Source organism: Hesperophylax consimilis, chromosome 4, assembly GCF_061612785.1.
Source record: "Hesperophylax consimilis isolate HC1 chromosome 4, BYU_Hcon_1.0, whole genome shotgun sequence".
NCBI lineage: Eukaryota > Metazoa > Arthropoda > Insecta > Trichoptera > Limnephilidae > Hesperophylax > Hesperophylax consimilis.
Window position 1 is genome coordinate 5835753 of NC_142839.1, and position 16653 is coordinate 5852405.

A 16653-nucleotide genomic window follows, 5' to 3' on the forward strand; every position below is an offset into this window, starting at 1 on the left:
TATTGCCAGACGGGTTTTCAAACTTTGACAAAGGATAAAACATTGGTGACATGTGGTGAAAATATGAATAGAAAATATTTTAAAAAAATGTTACCAGACAGCAAAGTGCCCGTAACATTTTTTACTCCAAATGTGCCAAGGAATAGATGGTTAAAGTTTGTCGGGTCCGTGCCGATACACCCTGTATATGTATAGAAGATGAAACAGCTTACCTGCATGCATTTGCCATCTGTCAGATCTTTTTGTTGATATAATTCATTATTGGGTAAAAAAAAGGTAATTCAGTGATATCGTTCAAATTCTAACAACCAATTCAATTGGTATTTTACAGCACAACCTATTATATATTTACAAAGGATTTTTCACACATCCTGTGTACAAGTTTTGTTTTTGTTTCGATGGACGAGTGCGGCCTTTAGAATTTTGAAAGAACACATTCTTTATTTTTAATCTACAAAATAATTAATAGCCATACATCAACCGAATTTCTGAGAAAAAATAACATACACATGAGACGAAGAAAATAAATCAAATAGGACTCCCCCTTAGAAAAAAAATAACAGAGTCAATAGTCTTATATTTGTCAAATTACCATGCGAAATTAAATTAGAAGAAAATATAAACTAATTTGAATTACAATTACGGAAACATGTGATTAATGGTGCAATCTGCAATCACTTATGGCATAATAGGATGGGGTGGTGCACCTGATACATTTATTAAGCCCCTACAAATAATTCAAAAACACATAATTAAAGTCATATATAACAAAAATAAAACATTCTCGACCTACCTATTATACAAAGAATCTAAATTATTTAGCATTCGTAAATTATTTATATTACAAACTATGAAATATTTATTTAAAAACAAAAATAATTTCAAATCAAATGAAATCAGAATGAGCAAAAGAACAAATAATATATTTTACACCCCCCAAACAAATACTAAATTAATGCAGACACATAGCAGTTTCATTGGTCCTCGTACATTTAACCTTCTACCACTACAAACTCAAATGATAAATAAAACAATAGAATATGGAGGTAAAATTATGGCTGAATGACGCAGATATTGAAACGCTTTTTATATAAATTAATTGATCCTTTCTACAACTCACTTTGCTGAAATTTTATAATGTTTTCTCTTTACTTTTATAATAATTATAAACAAAAAGAAACCTTAATATATATATATATATATATTATACTTAGGTACTTGAAATATAGTAATGGTTTTATATTACCCATACTCAGGCAGTGCCTTAGTGGGTTTTCATTTCTTGTGTATACAATTTGGTAATATATATTATGTTAAAAAGACAAATAAACAATGAAAACGTCGCAGGCGAAATTTCTTGTCGAAGTTTAAGCGTAGATGTGTCTTCAGCTAGATGTGCTTTTTTAGAAAATTATAATCGATTCGGCAAGAGCAATAACGACATGTTTCTATTTACCTAAATGGGGAGTAGGCTTCAGAGGTAAGTAAAGAATATATGATTCCTAATATCTCTGTCCTATCCATTGCTTCGTATTCAGAATGGAACATTTGATTCATTTTATAATGCCACTTTTACCCCAGCGAGGCGTACATTTACTCAAGCTTCGAGTATTCCTCCTGACAGTTTAATTAATCGCTATCTGTAACACCTTTCAAAACTATCTAAGCGCCCCTTTCTTAATATTATTCACTAAGCTTTCACCGATCTTGCATCAATTGCATCTTTGTAATTTGGCCACAATATCTACGATTTATCCTGCATACAATGGGTATAATTTGACATTTAAAAAACCGGTCAGGGCAAATCGGTGCGAACGGGCTGCATGACGTCACTGATTTTATTGGTTACCGGATAACTCATCAAAAGGACAATTCAAAACACCTTTAAAAAGTGATATAAAGTCATGAAAAGTGATGAAACAAAAACTAAGTTAAATAGGTTATGTAGGTTATGTATAAAGGTGTGTTGAATTGTCGTTGTGTTGAGTTATCATGGAACCGACTTTATTATATATGTGGTCTGTATAGCATTTTAGCCTATTTTATCAAAATTACGCAGGAACCATTCCTCGAGGTTCTCGAGCAAATGTTGTGGTTGGTGAAATTCGTTGGTTTGGCCTTGATTATATTGTCAACTCTAATAATTAGGACGGGAATACCGCGGTGCTTGCTGTCTACGAACTACTGATTTACAAATAAAAATTTACTAGTTGCTGTATTGTCATTATTTTATTAACGAGAAAAACCTGGATCAGTTTTTTTATTATTATTTTTAGTTTGGTTCTATCCCCCAAGTCAAAATTAATTCACGGCCCGCGACATTTTTATTAAATTATATATTCAAACTGTAATACAAAATATCGTTTATTGAGCATTTTTGTGGTAATTTTAGCCACTCAGTTGTTATTTATTTTCTAGCTTTGCATAATATAATATGTATGTACGTCAATCCTAGGGCCTCTTTTCTTTTTTCATTAATGACTGAATAGAGTGCTGAAGTCATCCGATTTTCTCATTTTCGCCGACAATCTGTAATTATATAGGATTGCCTGCGGCTTCATTGCTGAATTGAACATTTCTGAATGGAGTCAACGAAAACAGCCACATTTCAATTTATTGAAAGGTGTGTGTGTAGTCCTATATAACTTTTACAAGATCATATAGTCTCTCCTGCTACAGGTACACTATTCTCGGTCATAATCTAAAACAAGTTTGAACTATTTAAGGATCTTGGAATTGTGTATGAAACTAAGCTGATATTTCGTTTTAATATCGAAGGAGTATGCCAGTTGGCTTTAAAAATGTTAGGGTTTGTTCTCCAAATCGTCAGAGTTTTTCGGGATATCCGTGCTTTGAGCATTTTATAGTTCTTCTTGGTCCGTAGTAGGCTGAGAGTGACTCGGCCATCCGGAATTCTCATGAGGTGGGTGCTCCCTCATGTTGGATAGGGTTCAGAAAAGTTAAAATTTGACTACATTATGGAGTGCGATTACTATCTTGGCTCTACCTGTCGAACTTTCTTCTGGGTATGATCGGACTTCATTCCTTGCACCTCAGAAGAGAACGGTATGTCACCAACCACTTATTTAGACAGCTGTGAGGCTATATAGAGAGCTCACTTATTGTGGAGCGTGTGAGTCTCTATGTTTCTGATAACTGATTATCTTAGACAGTGTCATCATAAAACATTAAACTTCCTGTCTGTAGAACCAACCAATGGTTCTCTTGGTGGGGAAATGTATTGGTGGGTGTAGTGTTGTGGTCAGTGAGGAGAGTTGCAAAAGGGAATTCCTATTGATTTTTGAAGAATCTCTTTATTGACGCGATTTTTGCCACTGCCTGATTTTTTTGTGTTAATTTTTTGCAAATATTACCTACATGTAACTTCTTGTATGTATTATTTTTTTTAAATTTATAAGGCACAAGGAGTTAACATATTATGTGACATATGCCTTTGGTCGTATAATACATCACAGTACCTACAGTATTATTTGGTTCTCCAGGACACCAGTTTCCAGGAAATCAGACAATTGGTGTAGTTTATAATTTGTCTTTAATATAATATATGTACGGGTATAAACTGCCATAACAAAACATTAAATGTAGTATGTAAAATAGAACACTGGTATTTCTTGGAATAAAGTATCCCCTTGTGCCAGTGTTTAGGCGCCTGTGATATTTATCTTGGCCGAGGCAAATATAATTATTCCGCGTTGATGCATCGCCGCTGCACCAGGCAATAGGCAATAGGTAAAAGGCATGCGGCTTGCTCGCTGCAGCTAGGTTGCTATGGTAGGTTGCTGGCTGGTCTAGACTTGGCTGGATGCAGAATGCAGATGTGGCGAATGGTGTGTGCAGTGTGTGCGGCGTGTGCGGCGTGTGGTGTGCGTGTAGCGGGAAGCGCTCGGCGCACACGTCACTGCGAGCGCTGAATAGATAAGGCAAGTGTGTCAAGACTGCGCGCGGGGCCACGGGCGGGGGCTGCCGGAGCGGGGAGCGGGCTGCGCGGCGGACGGGGGCCCCGCTCTCCGCCCGCTGCCGCCGGCCGTCGCTCATTGTGCGCCGAATCTTTTCGCGTCGTGGTCGTGTCCGCGTTTCGCTCCGACAAAAATAAACGTCTCAGTGTTACAGTTCCAATTCCGCGATCCAAATACAAACACCATCTGTGGAAAGATAATAATCGACGTGGATTCATATTAAAGTAACAGTGCTGTCGCAGTGTAGTGTTGTTTTGTTTATTGTTGAATAGTGCAGTGTCGCTCACGATATCGGATAGAGTGATCGGTTGGCGGCTCATGGTACCGGTGCCGGTGCCGAGTGAGGTCCCACAGCCATGACCGGTGTTGTGTCTATTCGCGAGAGTGTAGTGCCCCAACTGTCGCACAGGTTCTGCCAGTTTCACGTGGTACAGACCTAGACCTGTTGTTAGTGTTGTGGTGACTTGAGTGGGTCGTGTTGGTGGTCGTGCAGCAGCGGGAGTCACCGTCACCGTGTTGAGCACGCGCGTGGGTCGCCCCGGAGCGGGCGGCTGCCCCATGCTGCCCGTGCTCCAGGGCGAGGCAGCGCCCCCGCCCCCGCCGCCGGGAGCGCCCGCCCTGCAGGCGCTACTCTGTTCGGCCGAGGTGGGCGGCGACCCCTACCTGCCGGGGTACTTCTCGCCCTTCTCCCAGCATCAGGAAGACGACTCCAGGTCACTACTTACTGTCACTCATTCCCGCCAAACAAATACCTTTAGAAAGTGGGGATCAGATCCGTCATACAATTGCGAAACTCTATAATTACCGCGCCGCATACATGCAAAGGTTTCTCTCGCTGTCATCACTGAACAGAAGTATATGTGCACACAACTTGATCAGCGCGCGTCTGATTCTATTATTTTAATGTCACTAGAAGTTGAATAGAATAATGCACAATGTTGCAAAATTACGTCTCAGATTCACGCGATACATTTAATTAACAATCCTTCGTGATATACGTGTCTAGGAATATTCGTAAAGGTGCTTTATTTAGTTCGTCCGCAAATTGGGCAATAAATTTGAAAGTGGTCAATCCATGTCCACAGTTTGTTTTACCTGCGGGTTCCACGAATATAGGTTATCGGGTGTTTCATCTCCATCTTTGTGAGAGTGGGACGTTCCCAGCCGCTGATAGAGGCACGATGAGATATTTATGTCCGGGCCTTTTCTAAAGGTACAGAATGAAAACACCAGTGCGGCCCATCGCGGCGCGAGGCGTTGTTATACCAGTTTTGAAATGTAAAAAAATGCTTATTTTTTGCAACTACGTCACAATACATAAACAGAGCGGCGTTGCCACTTTTGATATACAACATAGCCAAGGTCGCGTCGAGCACGCGAAGGAAGGAGCTGAGAGCTCTCGACTCGACCGGCAAACGTGGATTAACCTATTCATCTCGCTTCTACCATGCACTGGTCCAGGGGGAACATTCGGGTCTTTCCTCACGTCCTCGGACTTGGAAGGTTCTGGTCGGGCGACGTCAATGATCTGTTGATGACTACCCAGAAACCTTTTTCAGAATTTTCCTCTTACCTACTGAATCACAATAAGAAACCTAGAAACCAGGTTCAGCGTCCTATGAAACAATTCAATCGCTATTTTTTATTACAGCGAGCAGCGATTCGTTTGAAAACAATAATATTTATTTTTCGCTTTGGCCGAACGTATCTCGGCTCCCTCTAAAAGTAGCATGTTAAGTTGTGCCAAGCGAATGCTGAAGCTTATCGATTTTTTTTAATTTTTCGTCAGTGTGCAATGGCCCAGCCATTTCAAGGTTGCAAGAATCGCTCGGAATTCAATTTGGAGTTGATTCGATCACTATCGCAAATGAATAAACTGAAATAGTTGAAACGCTATTGGATATGCCGAATTTATAACAAATCTCAATTATGATATCAAATGGTACTGTTTGAATTGATGAATAATGTAAAGTTTTTTTTGTTTTTTGTGGTCTATTTAAAAATGAATCCACGGAGTAAAGAATAAGTCCAAATAAGAAATTAAGTGGGAATTAGAAATTAGAAATGGGAAAACATCAGACGTACGAGGATATCCTAGATATGATAGCTAGATCCGTTAGATATATGCACATACCTCTGTATAGGTATAACCTATTTTACTGACCTACCTTTAAATCTAAAAAAATATTCGCGAATTTACGCTTAATTTGAAAAATTACCCAAAATTACTATAATAGCGGTTATTATTGAAAAAAATCTTATTTTTCTCTTATTGGCTATTATTGCTTATATGCTCAGAACTTTCACCAAACACAAGACTTTATGGCGAGAAAAGGGTATTTATATTAAATGGTTAACGTTTAAAAAATGTGTATATCTATTGTAGATATACAAATATTAATTATAAAATAATGTATTATTTGTACGATAAATGTAGGTTTTAATTATAATACAAGGATTCTATCTCTTTGGTTTTGGTTTTGTTTGGAAACTACTAAGTATAAATAGGATACTAGGGTTTCCTTTACGCAGATTTTTTCGAAATCTGATTGGTCGCGGGAATAGCCCATCCTGTAGCCGCCACGCCACCGCCACCTTTATATACAGGTGTCCGGGGGGTAAAGTACATTAACTTCGCATTGTTTATTTTCCCATACAAACAATTCAACTTTTAAACATAAAAAACTACCTTAAAACATTGAAAAAAACGTTATTTATCTTTTTTTACTTATAAAATCATGTAGAATCACCGCCCGAACTTTACCCCACCTTACCCCCGGACACCCTGTAAATATATTTTTTTTAAATACAAAAATAAGATATTGCAATAGATCGGATATCAAGATACATTATTTTGAGCAGTTCTTACCGACCAGAATAAATGATTAGGCACCGCTATTACACGAAATCATCTTCCCATGATAAAACGAGGCTACTCGTTCTTCTACGACTAATCGTTGTATTACATCATCATAAATTCGTGAATACTATTATAAACAATTAAAATAGTTTGTATACAAACATGACCATTTGTGGAAAATTATGATATCATTCGTATTGGCGTTCTGCGGAGTGGCACGATTAACCATCAATCAAAAAATCAACTAATGCTCACGAAATTTAAATTGCCGACGAAAATAATTCAATCTTTTGGTTGCGTCAGTATTTTTGCTTTTCCTTTTTCCTCGGTAAGGTATTTTTGTTTTGATTCATAACACAACGAATAATGTAACGAACAAAAAGCTTTTCTGAAAATTATAATTTCCTTTGCAAATGTATTTATAGCATTCAAGCGGGGTTGAGTAGCTCCATCATAAAAATAAACGTGAAAATGACGTAAATTATTCTTTAAATTAATTGAAAATCTTTGGTAACAACAGTAATAATTTTAATTAACTCTGGTTCATTTAATTCCTTTTTTTTATGTAAGGCTTTATTTGAAAAGATGTGGGATTTAAATTATTTGGTAAAGATGAAAGAAAACGCAATTATTATTTTTTTATTCCAAATATACATGATTGAATCAAAATATGATTGGTGTTATTTAACAATATGGAATAATTGTTTCATTTATTATTATGACGTAGGTTCCGCGTCACAAGTCTGTCCTAAAATATATAATAATTGGTTATCCAATATGGCGTCTTCTTTTGCTTGACAGTTAAATGGATATTTCAAAGCTTAATAGCTTTCGTTTCGAGCTTGTTACCAAGACTTATTCACTCCAGTCAGAAAATAGGACAATTATGTGCCAAGTTGCTTAGCGTAGACTCGTACACGGGTCACCACTGCGGTACACAAATTATTTCAAAGACATTCCGTGTTTTTTGGAAATGTTGCTTAATTTTAAATCTGGATTGGTTAATTTCACACCGATCCAAGTGGGATTGAGCTTACTATTAACCGACAACCAGGTACTTATTGCGTCACGCGTAACCCGCCAGATTTCGATCGTTTTGACTGGCTTTGATTAATTTAAAATTTGAAAATATGGCCCCGTAGTAAGCGTTCAAAGATGGTTTGAAAAGCACGTAAATACGAATGTTAGAGGGAGCGCGCTTATATTAAAATACTGTAAGAATTAAGCGAAAATGGTAAAAATATTAAATAAAATACGACTCTTTTTGTTATTTGTTTTTGGGGTATTATGCCGTGTTGCGCTAACTCCTTCTTTAGCCAACGTTTCGGACAGCATTGCAGTGTCCATCATCAGGGCAGAGATGACACATCTGCCCTGATGATGGACAGTGCAATGCTGTCCGAAACGTTGGCTAAAGAAGGAGTTAGCGAAACACGGCATAATACCCCAAAAACAAATAACAAAAATACTTTTGGCCGTAAAAATCTTAAATCATAATTAAAATACGACTCGTTTGAAATAGAGTAAAAATCTCTCGACAAATGCTTTAGTTGCATTTATAGATAATCTGGATCTTTTAATGCATATAAAATGTTAAATAACACAACAGAACGTGTTTTTAATAATTTTCGGAGCTTTACGATTTTTTTCTATCGATTGAATTTCAAATAATTAACGTTTCGGCGTAACAAATTATCTTAAAAAATGTAATATTTTTTTAGAATTTAAAGAGTTAAAGAGAAACTCGACTAAATCGGCAGAAATTGGGAATGAGGGTACTGAACTATGAAAAAGACATTTTTTTTTAAATGTATGTAATTTAATTTTTTTTTGTAAATTGACTGGTATTCCTTATTGTGAGGCAAACCGATTTTATATTTTGTACCTGATTGACTGAAATTGATTGATTTTTCTTCGGTGTTACTTGTCGAACTAGAAAACTGGGCTTGTTGATTGCATTCTGCAGCTTAGCAGGTCGATACTGGATACTGGTTGTCCTATTGGTAGATGATGTGCTCTGAAGCCGTTGGGAGTTTCATCGCTTTCTACACTCTTCATCTTCCATTTCTCTGTGCAACACTTGCACAATCAACTTTCTTCTCGTATCGACGTTTCACTCTCATGTTTCTGTGAGACCCGTAGCACTCATAGCACACATAGCATGTGCAGAAATCATGCATCCATTTCTTGCTGCACTTGTGTACACTGATATACCCAATTATAATTACTCTGTATTTACCATTATTTATAAAATCTCTCCCGCTGCAACTTCGTTTCGATCAATTTCGTTTTCTTGTTGCTATTTGTAATTTTCCCCCAACGATTAAATTTGCGTGAATTCTTCTATCTTGATATTTTTAGTATTTTACATGCTGTACGTGTTAGTTTGGCGTTCTATTTCTCAGATCTATCATGCGATACAAATTATCGATCATATGACATCAGCTTGTGTTTATAAAGTGTTACTCATGTATCAACTTAACCGCAATTAATCTATGATAGAAGAACGTATGGAAACCAACAGGCATTTATGATTTTTCGTAAATTCATGTTTCCAGTTAAAAGGACACCGTTGTACTTTTTATTCAGAAACAGTCGTACATATTTTTGGGATAGTCAGGCGTTGTGCGGTTCCTTCTGCTTTTTTATCCAGGACGCTGCAAAGGCTCTCTGAAACTTGGCGGATCACTCCTAAAATCAATCAACATTTTTTGGCCATGAGCACCTTAAAATTAGTTTAGAAACACAAACACCTTGGTAAAATTATTTCCTTTATATAATATGTTTGCCACAGAAACGTCTGAAACGCGTTCATATATAAGAGCATGCTTCAGTATACGGAGAAAAATGAGTATGGCTGATTTATTATAATCCTGTTAAAAACGTGATAGAACGCCATTTCCTGGGAAACTATCAGTACATTCATAATATATCCGAACATGTGTTCACGCAGTTGTGCTTATCCTAATAAATAAAAAGAAGAAATGCGAAAATATCGGAATTTTATGATCATCCCCATAAAACTTCCGTTTTACCAACAGTTTGTTAGGAAACCTGTCAATCCATTCTTTAAAGGCCTGCAGTCCCGTTTTTAACAATAATACGAATTATTTCACCAGATTTTTAATAAATTAGCAATATTTTATATCCATAAGTTTTCTCCGTGTAGGTACTTGCTTTGATTTTTCAGGTTTATAATATAATTGTGTGTTTTCGTGAACTGAAATTTAAAAAAAAATTGCCATGGTTTAAAAAAAAACCATACAAATTTTCTGAGGGGATATTTCACCACTCTCTTGATAGTATAACGTTTTTCATAAATAGGCAAATAAAAACTCCACTAAATTTCCCGATATACAGCCAATATTCATTATAAAATCGAACAAAATCTCTTCAAATTATTGAAGCGGTGCGTTTGTTTCGTCGTAATATTATTATTTTATTATAATGCACTTTTTGGAAAAATGGGATGAGCATAGCTACCCCATCAATTTTTAAATATTTGTCAGGTTATTCGTAGTATATAGATGGCTCAGTAGTCTGCAGATTTACTTTGATATAGAATTACTATATCAAAGGAACTGATTCTAATGTTTTCGATTATGTGATTATCGTACTTACTCTATGGCCTTTATACGTTTGCTGAAATAATCACCCTGTTTTATAAGATAGTGTATGCAGCAGCATTATCTGTTGTTTATCTCCAAATTATCAAACGCCTTTGGGACATTGGGACATTACCCCGCGCGAGATAAAAACACGCTGAAATAATCATGAATAATTTGCAGCAACCAACCAAGTTACAAACAAGTCACAATGGCGAGGCGCTAACACAACATTATGCCGTATTATGTAAATAGGTACGTTTTCGTGGTCTTCAGACGGAGAAAGTGGCCATCGGATCCGTTTATTAGTGAACAAGCATTTGTCATAATGACGAATAAATTATTAATTTAATCATTCCATTGTTTATTTAATTTACATAATAATATCATCACTTTCTAGTTCCCCAATTTATGATGGAAGGGTATTATTTATTCTCATATTTAGAGATTTTTGTATTTCGTTTCGTTTATTACTTAAAAACCCTCGCGATCGTAGTCTCTTCCTTCGTACCTTCCCAGTCATTTGTTAACTTTGATATTTAACTTTACTGTTTCTCTTGAGACCGAATTTGAGTCAGAGCAATTTGGTTACAAAAACATTTTTTCTTCATTTCAATTTTGTTGAAAATTTCTGAATTATACCCCAATTTAATTAAATACGGATCGGTACCGTTCAAATCAAGTCAGAAATTAAGTCTCAGATTTTCGAATTAAATTTTCAAACTTTATTACGTAATATTTAACGGTCCATCTGGTATCAGCGTATTTAATGTAGATATTATTTAATAGAATCCAATACCTTACAACAAAGCCAGAATCGTAACGACGTAAGTGAAGCAGCCGTGCACAAAAATATGCATTGTGTATTGGACAGATCTGCGGTCGAATTGGCCCTGTCAAATCTCTAAAATAAAGTGGGAATCTAAACGACATAAGTGATGAAGTCGTGTCAAAACAATATTAGGCGTAATGGACGGACCTACGGTCGACATTGCTTTAGCAGGCTTAGGAAATCGGTTTTTCCGTGGGGTTTATTTTAATTATTTCTAATGAAAGTATTACTAAAATCTCAAATGTTAAAAAAACGTTAATTTAGAATATGTGGCGCAGAAATCTACTTGCAAATGTATCATGCGAAATCAAATAATCTCTGGAATGTTTTTACAGGAATCTTTAGATTATTTTTTTATCAAGATAGCCATTTAAAATCACCAACATAATGTCGACTTCGTTATAAATTATTATGCGTTCAGTTCATACTATATATGCAATATTTCAAAATAATTGTTTAAATTATTATCTGGTGCCGTAACTGTCGGATGGCTTAATTTGTGGAAAGTTGTTTTTTATGGTTTGCTTTTTACCCCTCTTTTTGACATTTCACAAAAATTAAAGCTATTTTTTTATCAGGCAATTCACCCTAAAAATAGTGCTTTTGTGCTGTTAAATTTAAGATATATGGTTATAATTTTTAGGATAGTCTATAAGAGGACAGGACATCTCACTGTAAAAAAACGGGAGAATTGTTGAGAGATTGCAAATACGGAATACTAGGGAAGACTGGTGGGTGATTTAAATAAGCAAATTAATAATAATGATTTTTACAATTGAAGAAGTCTTGGTCAAGAGTCTCCTTCTCCACACCGCACCGCACTGGCAGAATGAACTATCTATCTGCAATAAACATAGAACTGCAATAGAGCAGTGGCCAATTCTCATTCTCAGTAATACTAATAATAATAATAATAACATGGCATTTATATAGCGCAGTTTAGTGTCATTTCACTTCAAGTGCGCTTAACTAAAAAAATGGTAATTCAGTATTAGTGGTTCTTAAAATTATTCCTACAGTGCGCCTTACCCAAATACAGATCTAATATTATGTTTATACAAAGTAATGACAAAACTTAGAATAACAATAACAGCAGGATAGGACAAAACACGAATATTAAAACTAAAACATAATATAAAACAGGAGGCAGTTTATGCTTAGAAATGAGAATTTTCTGAGCAGACACTTTAAAGTAACTCCTCAGGCTTCAGGTATATTCTGTCAGAAGGTCGGAGTATTTCTGCTTTGCAATATAATCCAAATAAATGGAATATTTCTAAATGTACCCGAAAACTGTTTTTGAAAGATGACGAAAATTCTCTTTCAAATTTTAGTTTTTTTTTATTTTTTATAGTGAATACCTCACAAGAGTCCCAACTGCTCCCGTCTGGAGCCAGTGAGACTATGGCATCCCCAATTGGGGGATGTTGTGAGGCTGAAGGTAAGTGGGGAAGGGAAAGAGGAAGGTGGGGAAGTACCTGGCTATTCAGATCTAGTCACTAAACACGGCTAAAGCCATTTGGAGCAACGTTTTAATTCTGAATGGTGGTCTTACACCAGGGCGATACTGGTAGTATCTTCCACTCTGGAACGTGCCGCAAATATACTATATATTATTTTAATTAATTAATTGTGAAATAACACAAATTAATCAAATAAAATTTATTTGCGCACGCCGGATTCGAACCCGCGACCTTCGGAATGGCAGTCCAATGCGTTACCACTGGACTATGCCGGCCGTCAATATATCAGTATAGGAATTACACATGAAATATTAAATTTTATAATGCGAAAATAAAAAAAATGACGCGTTTTTTCTACACACCCATTTTATTAGAAATGTTTTACAAAAGTCATTTTCACCTCACTTTTTTTCTAGTATTTTTTATCAAATTGTGGTGGAACCTTTGGTTTCATAAAGGTGCACATTTTAATTATTTTGTGGTTTAAATGTAAAGCGTTGTGTTTTGTTCTTTCTAACACCGTTTAGATCGCATTTCTCACCATTACAGTAAAGGAGATACAACGATTTCTTTGATACCATAACAGTTGTTCCCAAAAGCGAACATAATAGCAAGGGTTAAATCTATCTTCTGCAGTATGTAAATAATATTTTAAACTTAGTTTATCGGTTATTATTTCCGGCCCTCCCTTGTAATTGAATTATATTGTGAATCAAAAAAGTGATTTATTTAATGAATGATTTAATTGGTGTAGCAATCGCCAATAATTGAGTTTTTCGCGTAATTCGTGTCTACTGCCTGCCTCTCTGTCCGCGCGTTCTGACGTCTGACGCCGGTACGAATCTCCGTTTCGTTACACCATGTTTTGCAACGTTTCGTGCTGTCGCTCGTCGTCACTTCGCGGTCGTTCCGCGCCGCTTCCTCCCGCGCCGGTCTTCTCGGAGAAAGCGAGACGCCCAGCTAGCCGCGCCTCCCCCTAAATCGACACCTCTGCAAGTCCACCAAGTTTAGGACCCTGAAATAAAGTTGAACGTTTCACTTATTTCAACATTGCTGAAAGTTGCTACTGTCGTGTCTTGTCAGAACAGAGCGATGAAATAAAAGTTGTAAGGTGAACCCTAACAGAAATCGAACAGAAAATATCCTATTATCTTCTTCCAAGTACTTAAGTGACTGAATAATGTGGATACATTTCCAGGACTCAGGCAGTTGTCGGAAAGCTAAATAAATCAGGTTCTCTCAACAGCGTGTAAACTGTCGCAGGTTAATGTAATGCCATCATGTGAGAGGATTACTAACATTACGAGGAAAAAATTAATTACGTTAATTTGTACTTGTAAACCTACCCTAATTCAAACTAGTTGCATCACTAATTTATTTTTTGTATCACATCTGTTTCATGTAATGTGTATTTTCACGAATATCTATATTTTTATCTATAGTTTCGTTCCATGACTAAAGTAATAATAAATAATATGGGGTGCTGGTACCTAACTTGATGTATGGCAGTAAGGCATGGAACTGGTAGAGGAAGGACGAAATGAGATCCCTGAGGCGTGTATGTAGTAAAACAACGTAAAATCGTGTAAGAAATGTGAAGATTCGCAAAGAATGCAAGGCTGTGTAAGCTTAATGAGTAAAATTAAGAAAGGTATGATTAGATGGTTTAGGCACGTATAGCGAATGAATGAAGAAAGGAGTGTAAGGAGAATATATGACGGGAATGTTAATGGTGGAAGAAGTCGGGCACGCCCGAGGAAGACATGGCACCACAGACATAGGAATTAATAGACGAGAAGATAATGGCGAGGGGTAAAATCAACTGTTGAAGAACGAAGGGAGTGAAGCTGACTGTGATTCGTCAATAAATCAATCTGACAGTAAATAGGCATCTCGCATTATAATATCACCATTTACTTCTTAAAAGTAAAATCTGCTTTTGAATGAATAGACATTTTTACATGGGAGCGCAAATTACTCGCCACGTTATGAACAAATTTGCGAAGTCCAAATTCGGAAAAAATTCGGATCTATTTTCAGAGTCGAATATTTCGTTTAAGTATTTAGTTAAGACACTTTTATAAATGTTCATAATTTACTTCCCAGCAACCAACCAGCTTTGTGTTTAGCGTCCAGACGTTTCTCGATGTGATAGTAACAACTGATTCATATTATACGATGTGAATATGCTTAAAATAAAGTAAAATAATGCTTATATATGGAATGTAATACGACAATTGGGTTTATTCTCTTTTTCACATCTATTTTTACAAGTTTTCATAGTACAAGTCAACATTTTGCCGTGTTATTTCGTAAAATAAACCGATGATGCCTCGACCATAGTTCGCACGAGAATGATGACGTCACGTTTTCAAATTTCACTTGAGGCCATACGCGAGCACAGCCGGCTCCAATGGAACCGGTATGGGGAGTGGGGATAATACGCTTTTAATCACTTAGGGCAGGTCTACTAATATTCATATGTCTATGCATGGCACGATCAAATGAACCAAATACTTAAGTCGGGCCATGTCAAAAGTCGGAAAAACAGAAGAGAAGAGTATGTATGAATGTGGCAAAGAGTGTTTGCCAAGACCGAGTTGTTTGGCGGCCCGTCCTCTGCCTACCCATGTTAGGAAACAGCGAGATGGTTATTAGCCATTACTTAAAAAAAATAAGTATGGTACTTAATTTTACGTGTTTTTAAATGCGAGATGATATACCAGAGTAGTGGCCAGTTTAAATGTGAGATGATATACTGGAGTAGTGGCCAGTTTAAATGTGAAATGATATACCGGAGTAGTGGCCAGTTTAAATGTGAGATGATATACCGGAGTAGTGGCCAGTTTAAATGTGAGATGATATACCGGAGTAGTGGCCAGTTTAAATGTGAGATGATATACCGGAGTAGTGGCCAGTATAGATAGACCGGAGTAGTGGCCAGTTTAAATGTGAAATGATATACCGGAGTAGTGGCCAGTTTAAATGTGAGATGATATACCGGAGTAGTGGCCAGTATAGATAGACCGGAGTAGTGGCCAGTTTAAATGTGAAATGATATACCGGAGTAGTGGCCAGTTTAAATGTGAGATGATATACCGGAGTAGTGGCCAGTATAGATAGACCGGAGTAGTGGCCAGTTTAAATGTGAAATGATATACCGGAGTAGTGGCCAGTTTAAATGTGAGATGATATACCGGAGTAGTGGCCAGTTTAAATGTGAGATGATATACCGGAGTAGTGGCCAGTATAGATAGACCGGAGTAGTGGCCAGTATAGATAGACCGGAGTAGTGGCCAGTTTAAATGTGAAATGATATACCGGAGTAGTGGCCAGTTTAAATGTGAGATGATATACCGGAGTAGTGGCCAGTATAGATAGACCGGAGTAGTGGCCAGTTTAAATGTGAAATGATATACCGGAGTAGTGGCCAGTTTAAATGTGAGATGATATACCGGAGTAGTGGCCAGTTTAAATGTGAAATGATATACCGGAGTGGTGGCCAGTTTAAATGTGAGATGATATACCGGAGTAGTGGCCAGTTTAAATGTGAGATGATATACCGGAGTAGTGGCCAATTTAAATGTGAGATGATATACCGGAGTAGTGGCCAGTTTAAATGTGAAATGATATACCGGAGTGGTGGCCAGTTTAAATGTGAGATGATATACCGGAGTAGTGGCCAGTATAGATAGACCGGAGTAGTGGCCAGTTTAAATGTGAGATGATATACCGGAGTAGTGGCCAGTTTTCGTGCGAATAGTGAGCATTTCTATTGATGGGATTTTATGAACTTTGGCTTTGATGTTTTGTATGTATTATTTCAATGGTTCAAAGTGAGTTGTCCCTGGTTCTGGTTCTTGGCTAGCTTTTGTGCCGCCAGCGGGTAGGAAAGAAAATCGTCGAATTTACTTTA

The 16653-nt window shown here is 36.7% G+C and overlaps 1 protein-coding gene across 6 annotated transcripts in view; it reads left to right on the forward strand.

Moving 5' to 3' along the window:
- The window catches only part of LOC149424099 (uncharacterized), a 357901-nt gene that overhangs the window by 240855 nt on the left and 100393 nt on the right, over positions 1–16653 (forward strand). For 2 of the 6 annotated variants that reach the window (XM_089651267.1, XM_089651269.1), the window contains exon 1: positions 4054–4690. The exons of 2 other annotated variants lie outside the window; for them this stretch is intronic. In XM_089651267.1, the coding sequence (XP_089507393.1) occupies positions 4536–4690 (155 nt within the window). In that variant the 5' untranslated portion in view covers positions 4054–4535. Of the gene's footprint in view, positions 1–4053; positions 4691–16653 lie in introns of those variants that run through there. 2 more of the 6 variants (XM_089651273.1, XM_089651268.1) reach the window with 1 other exon arrangement.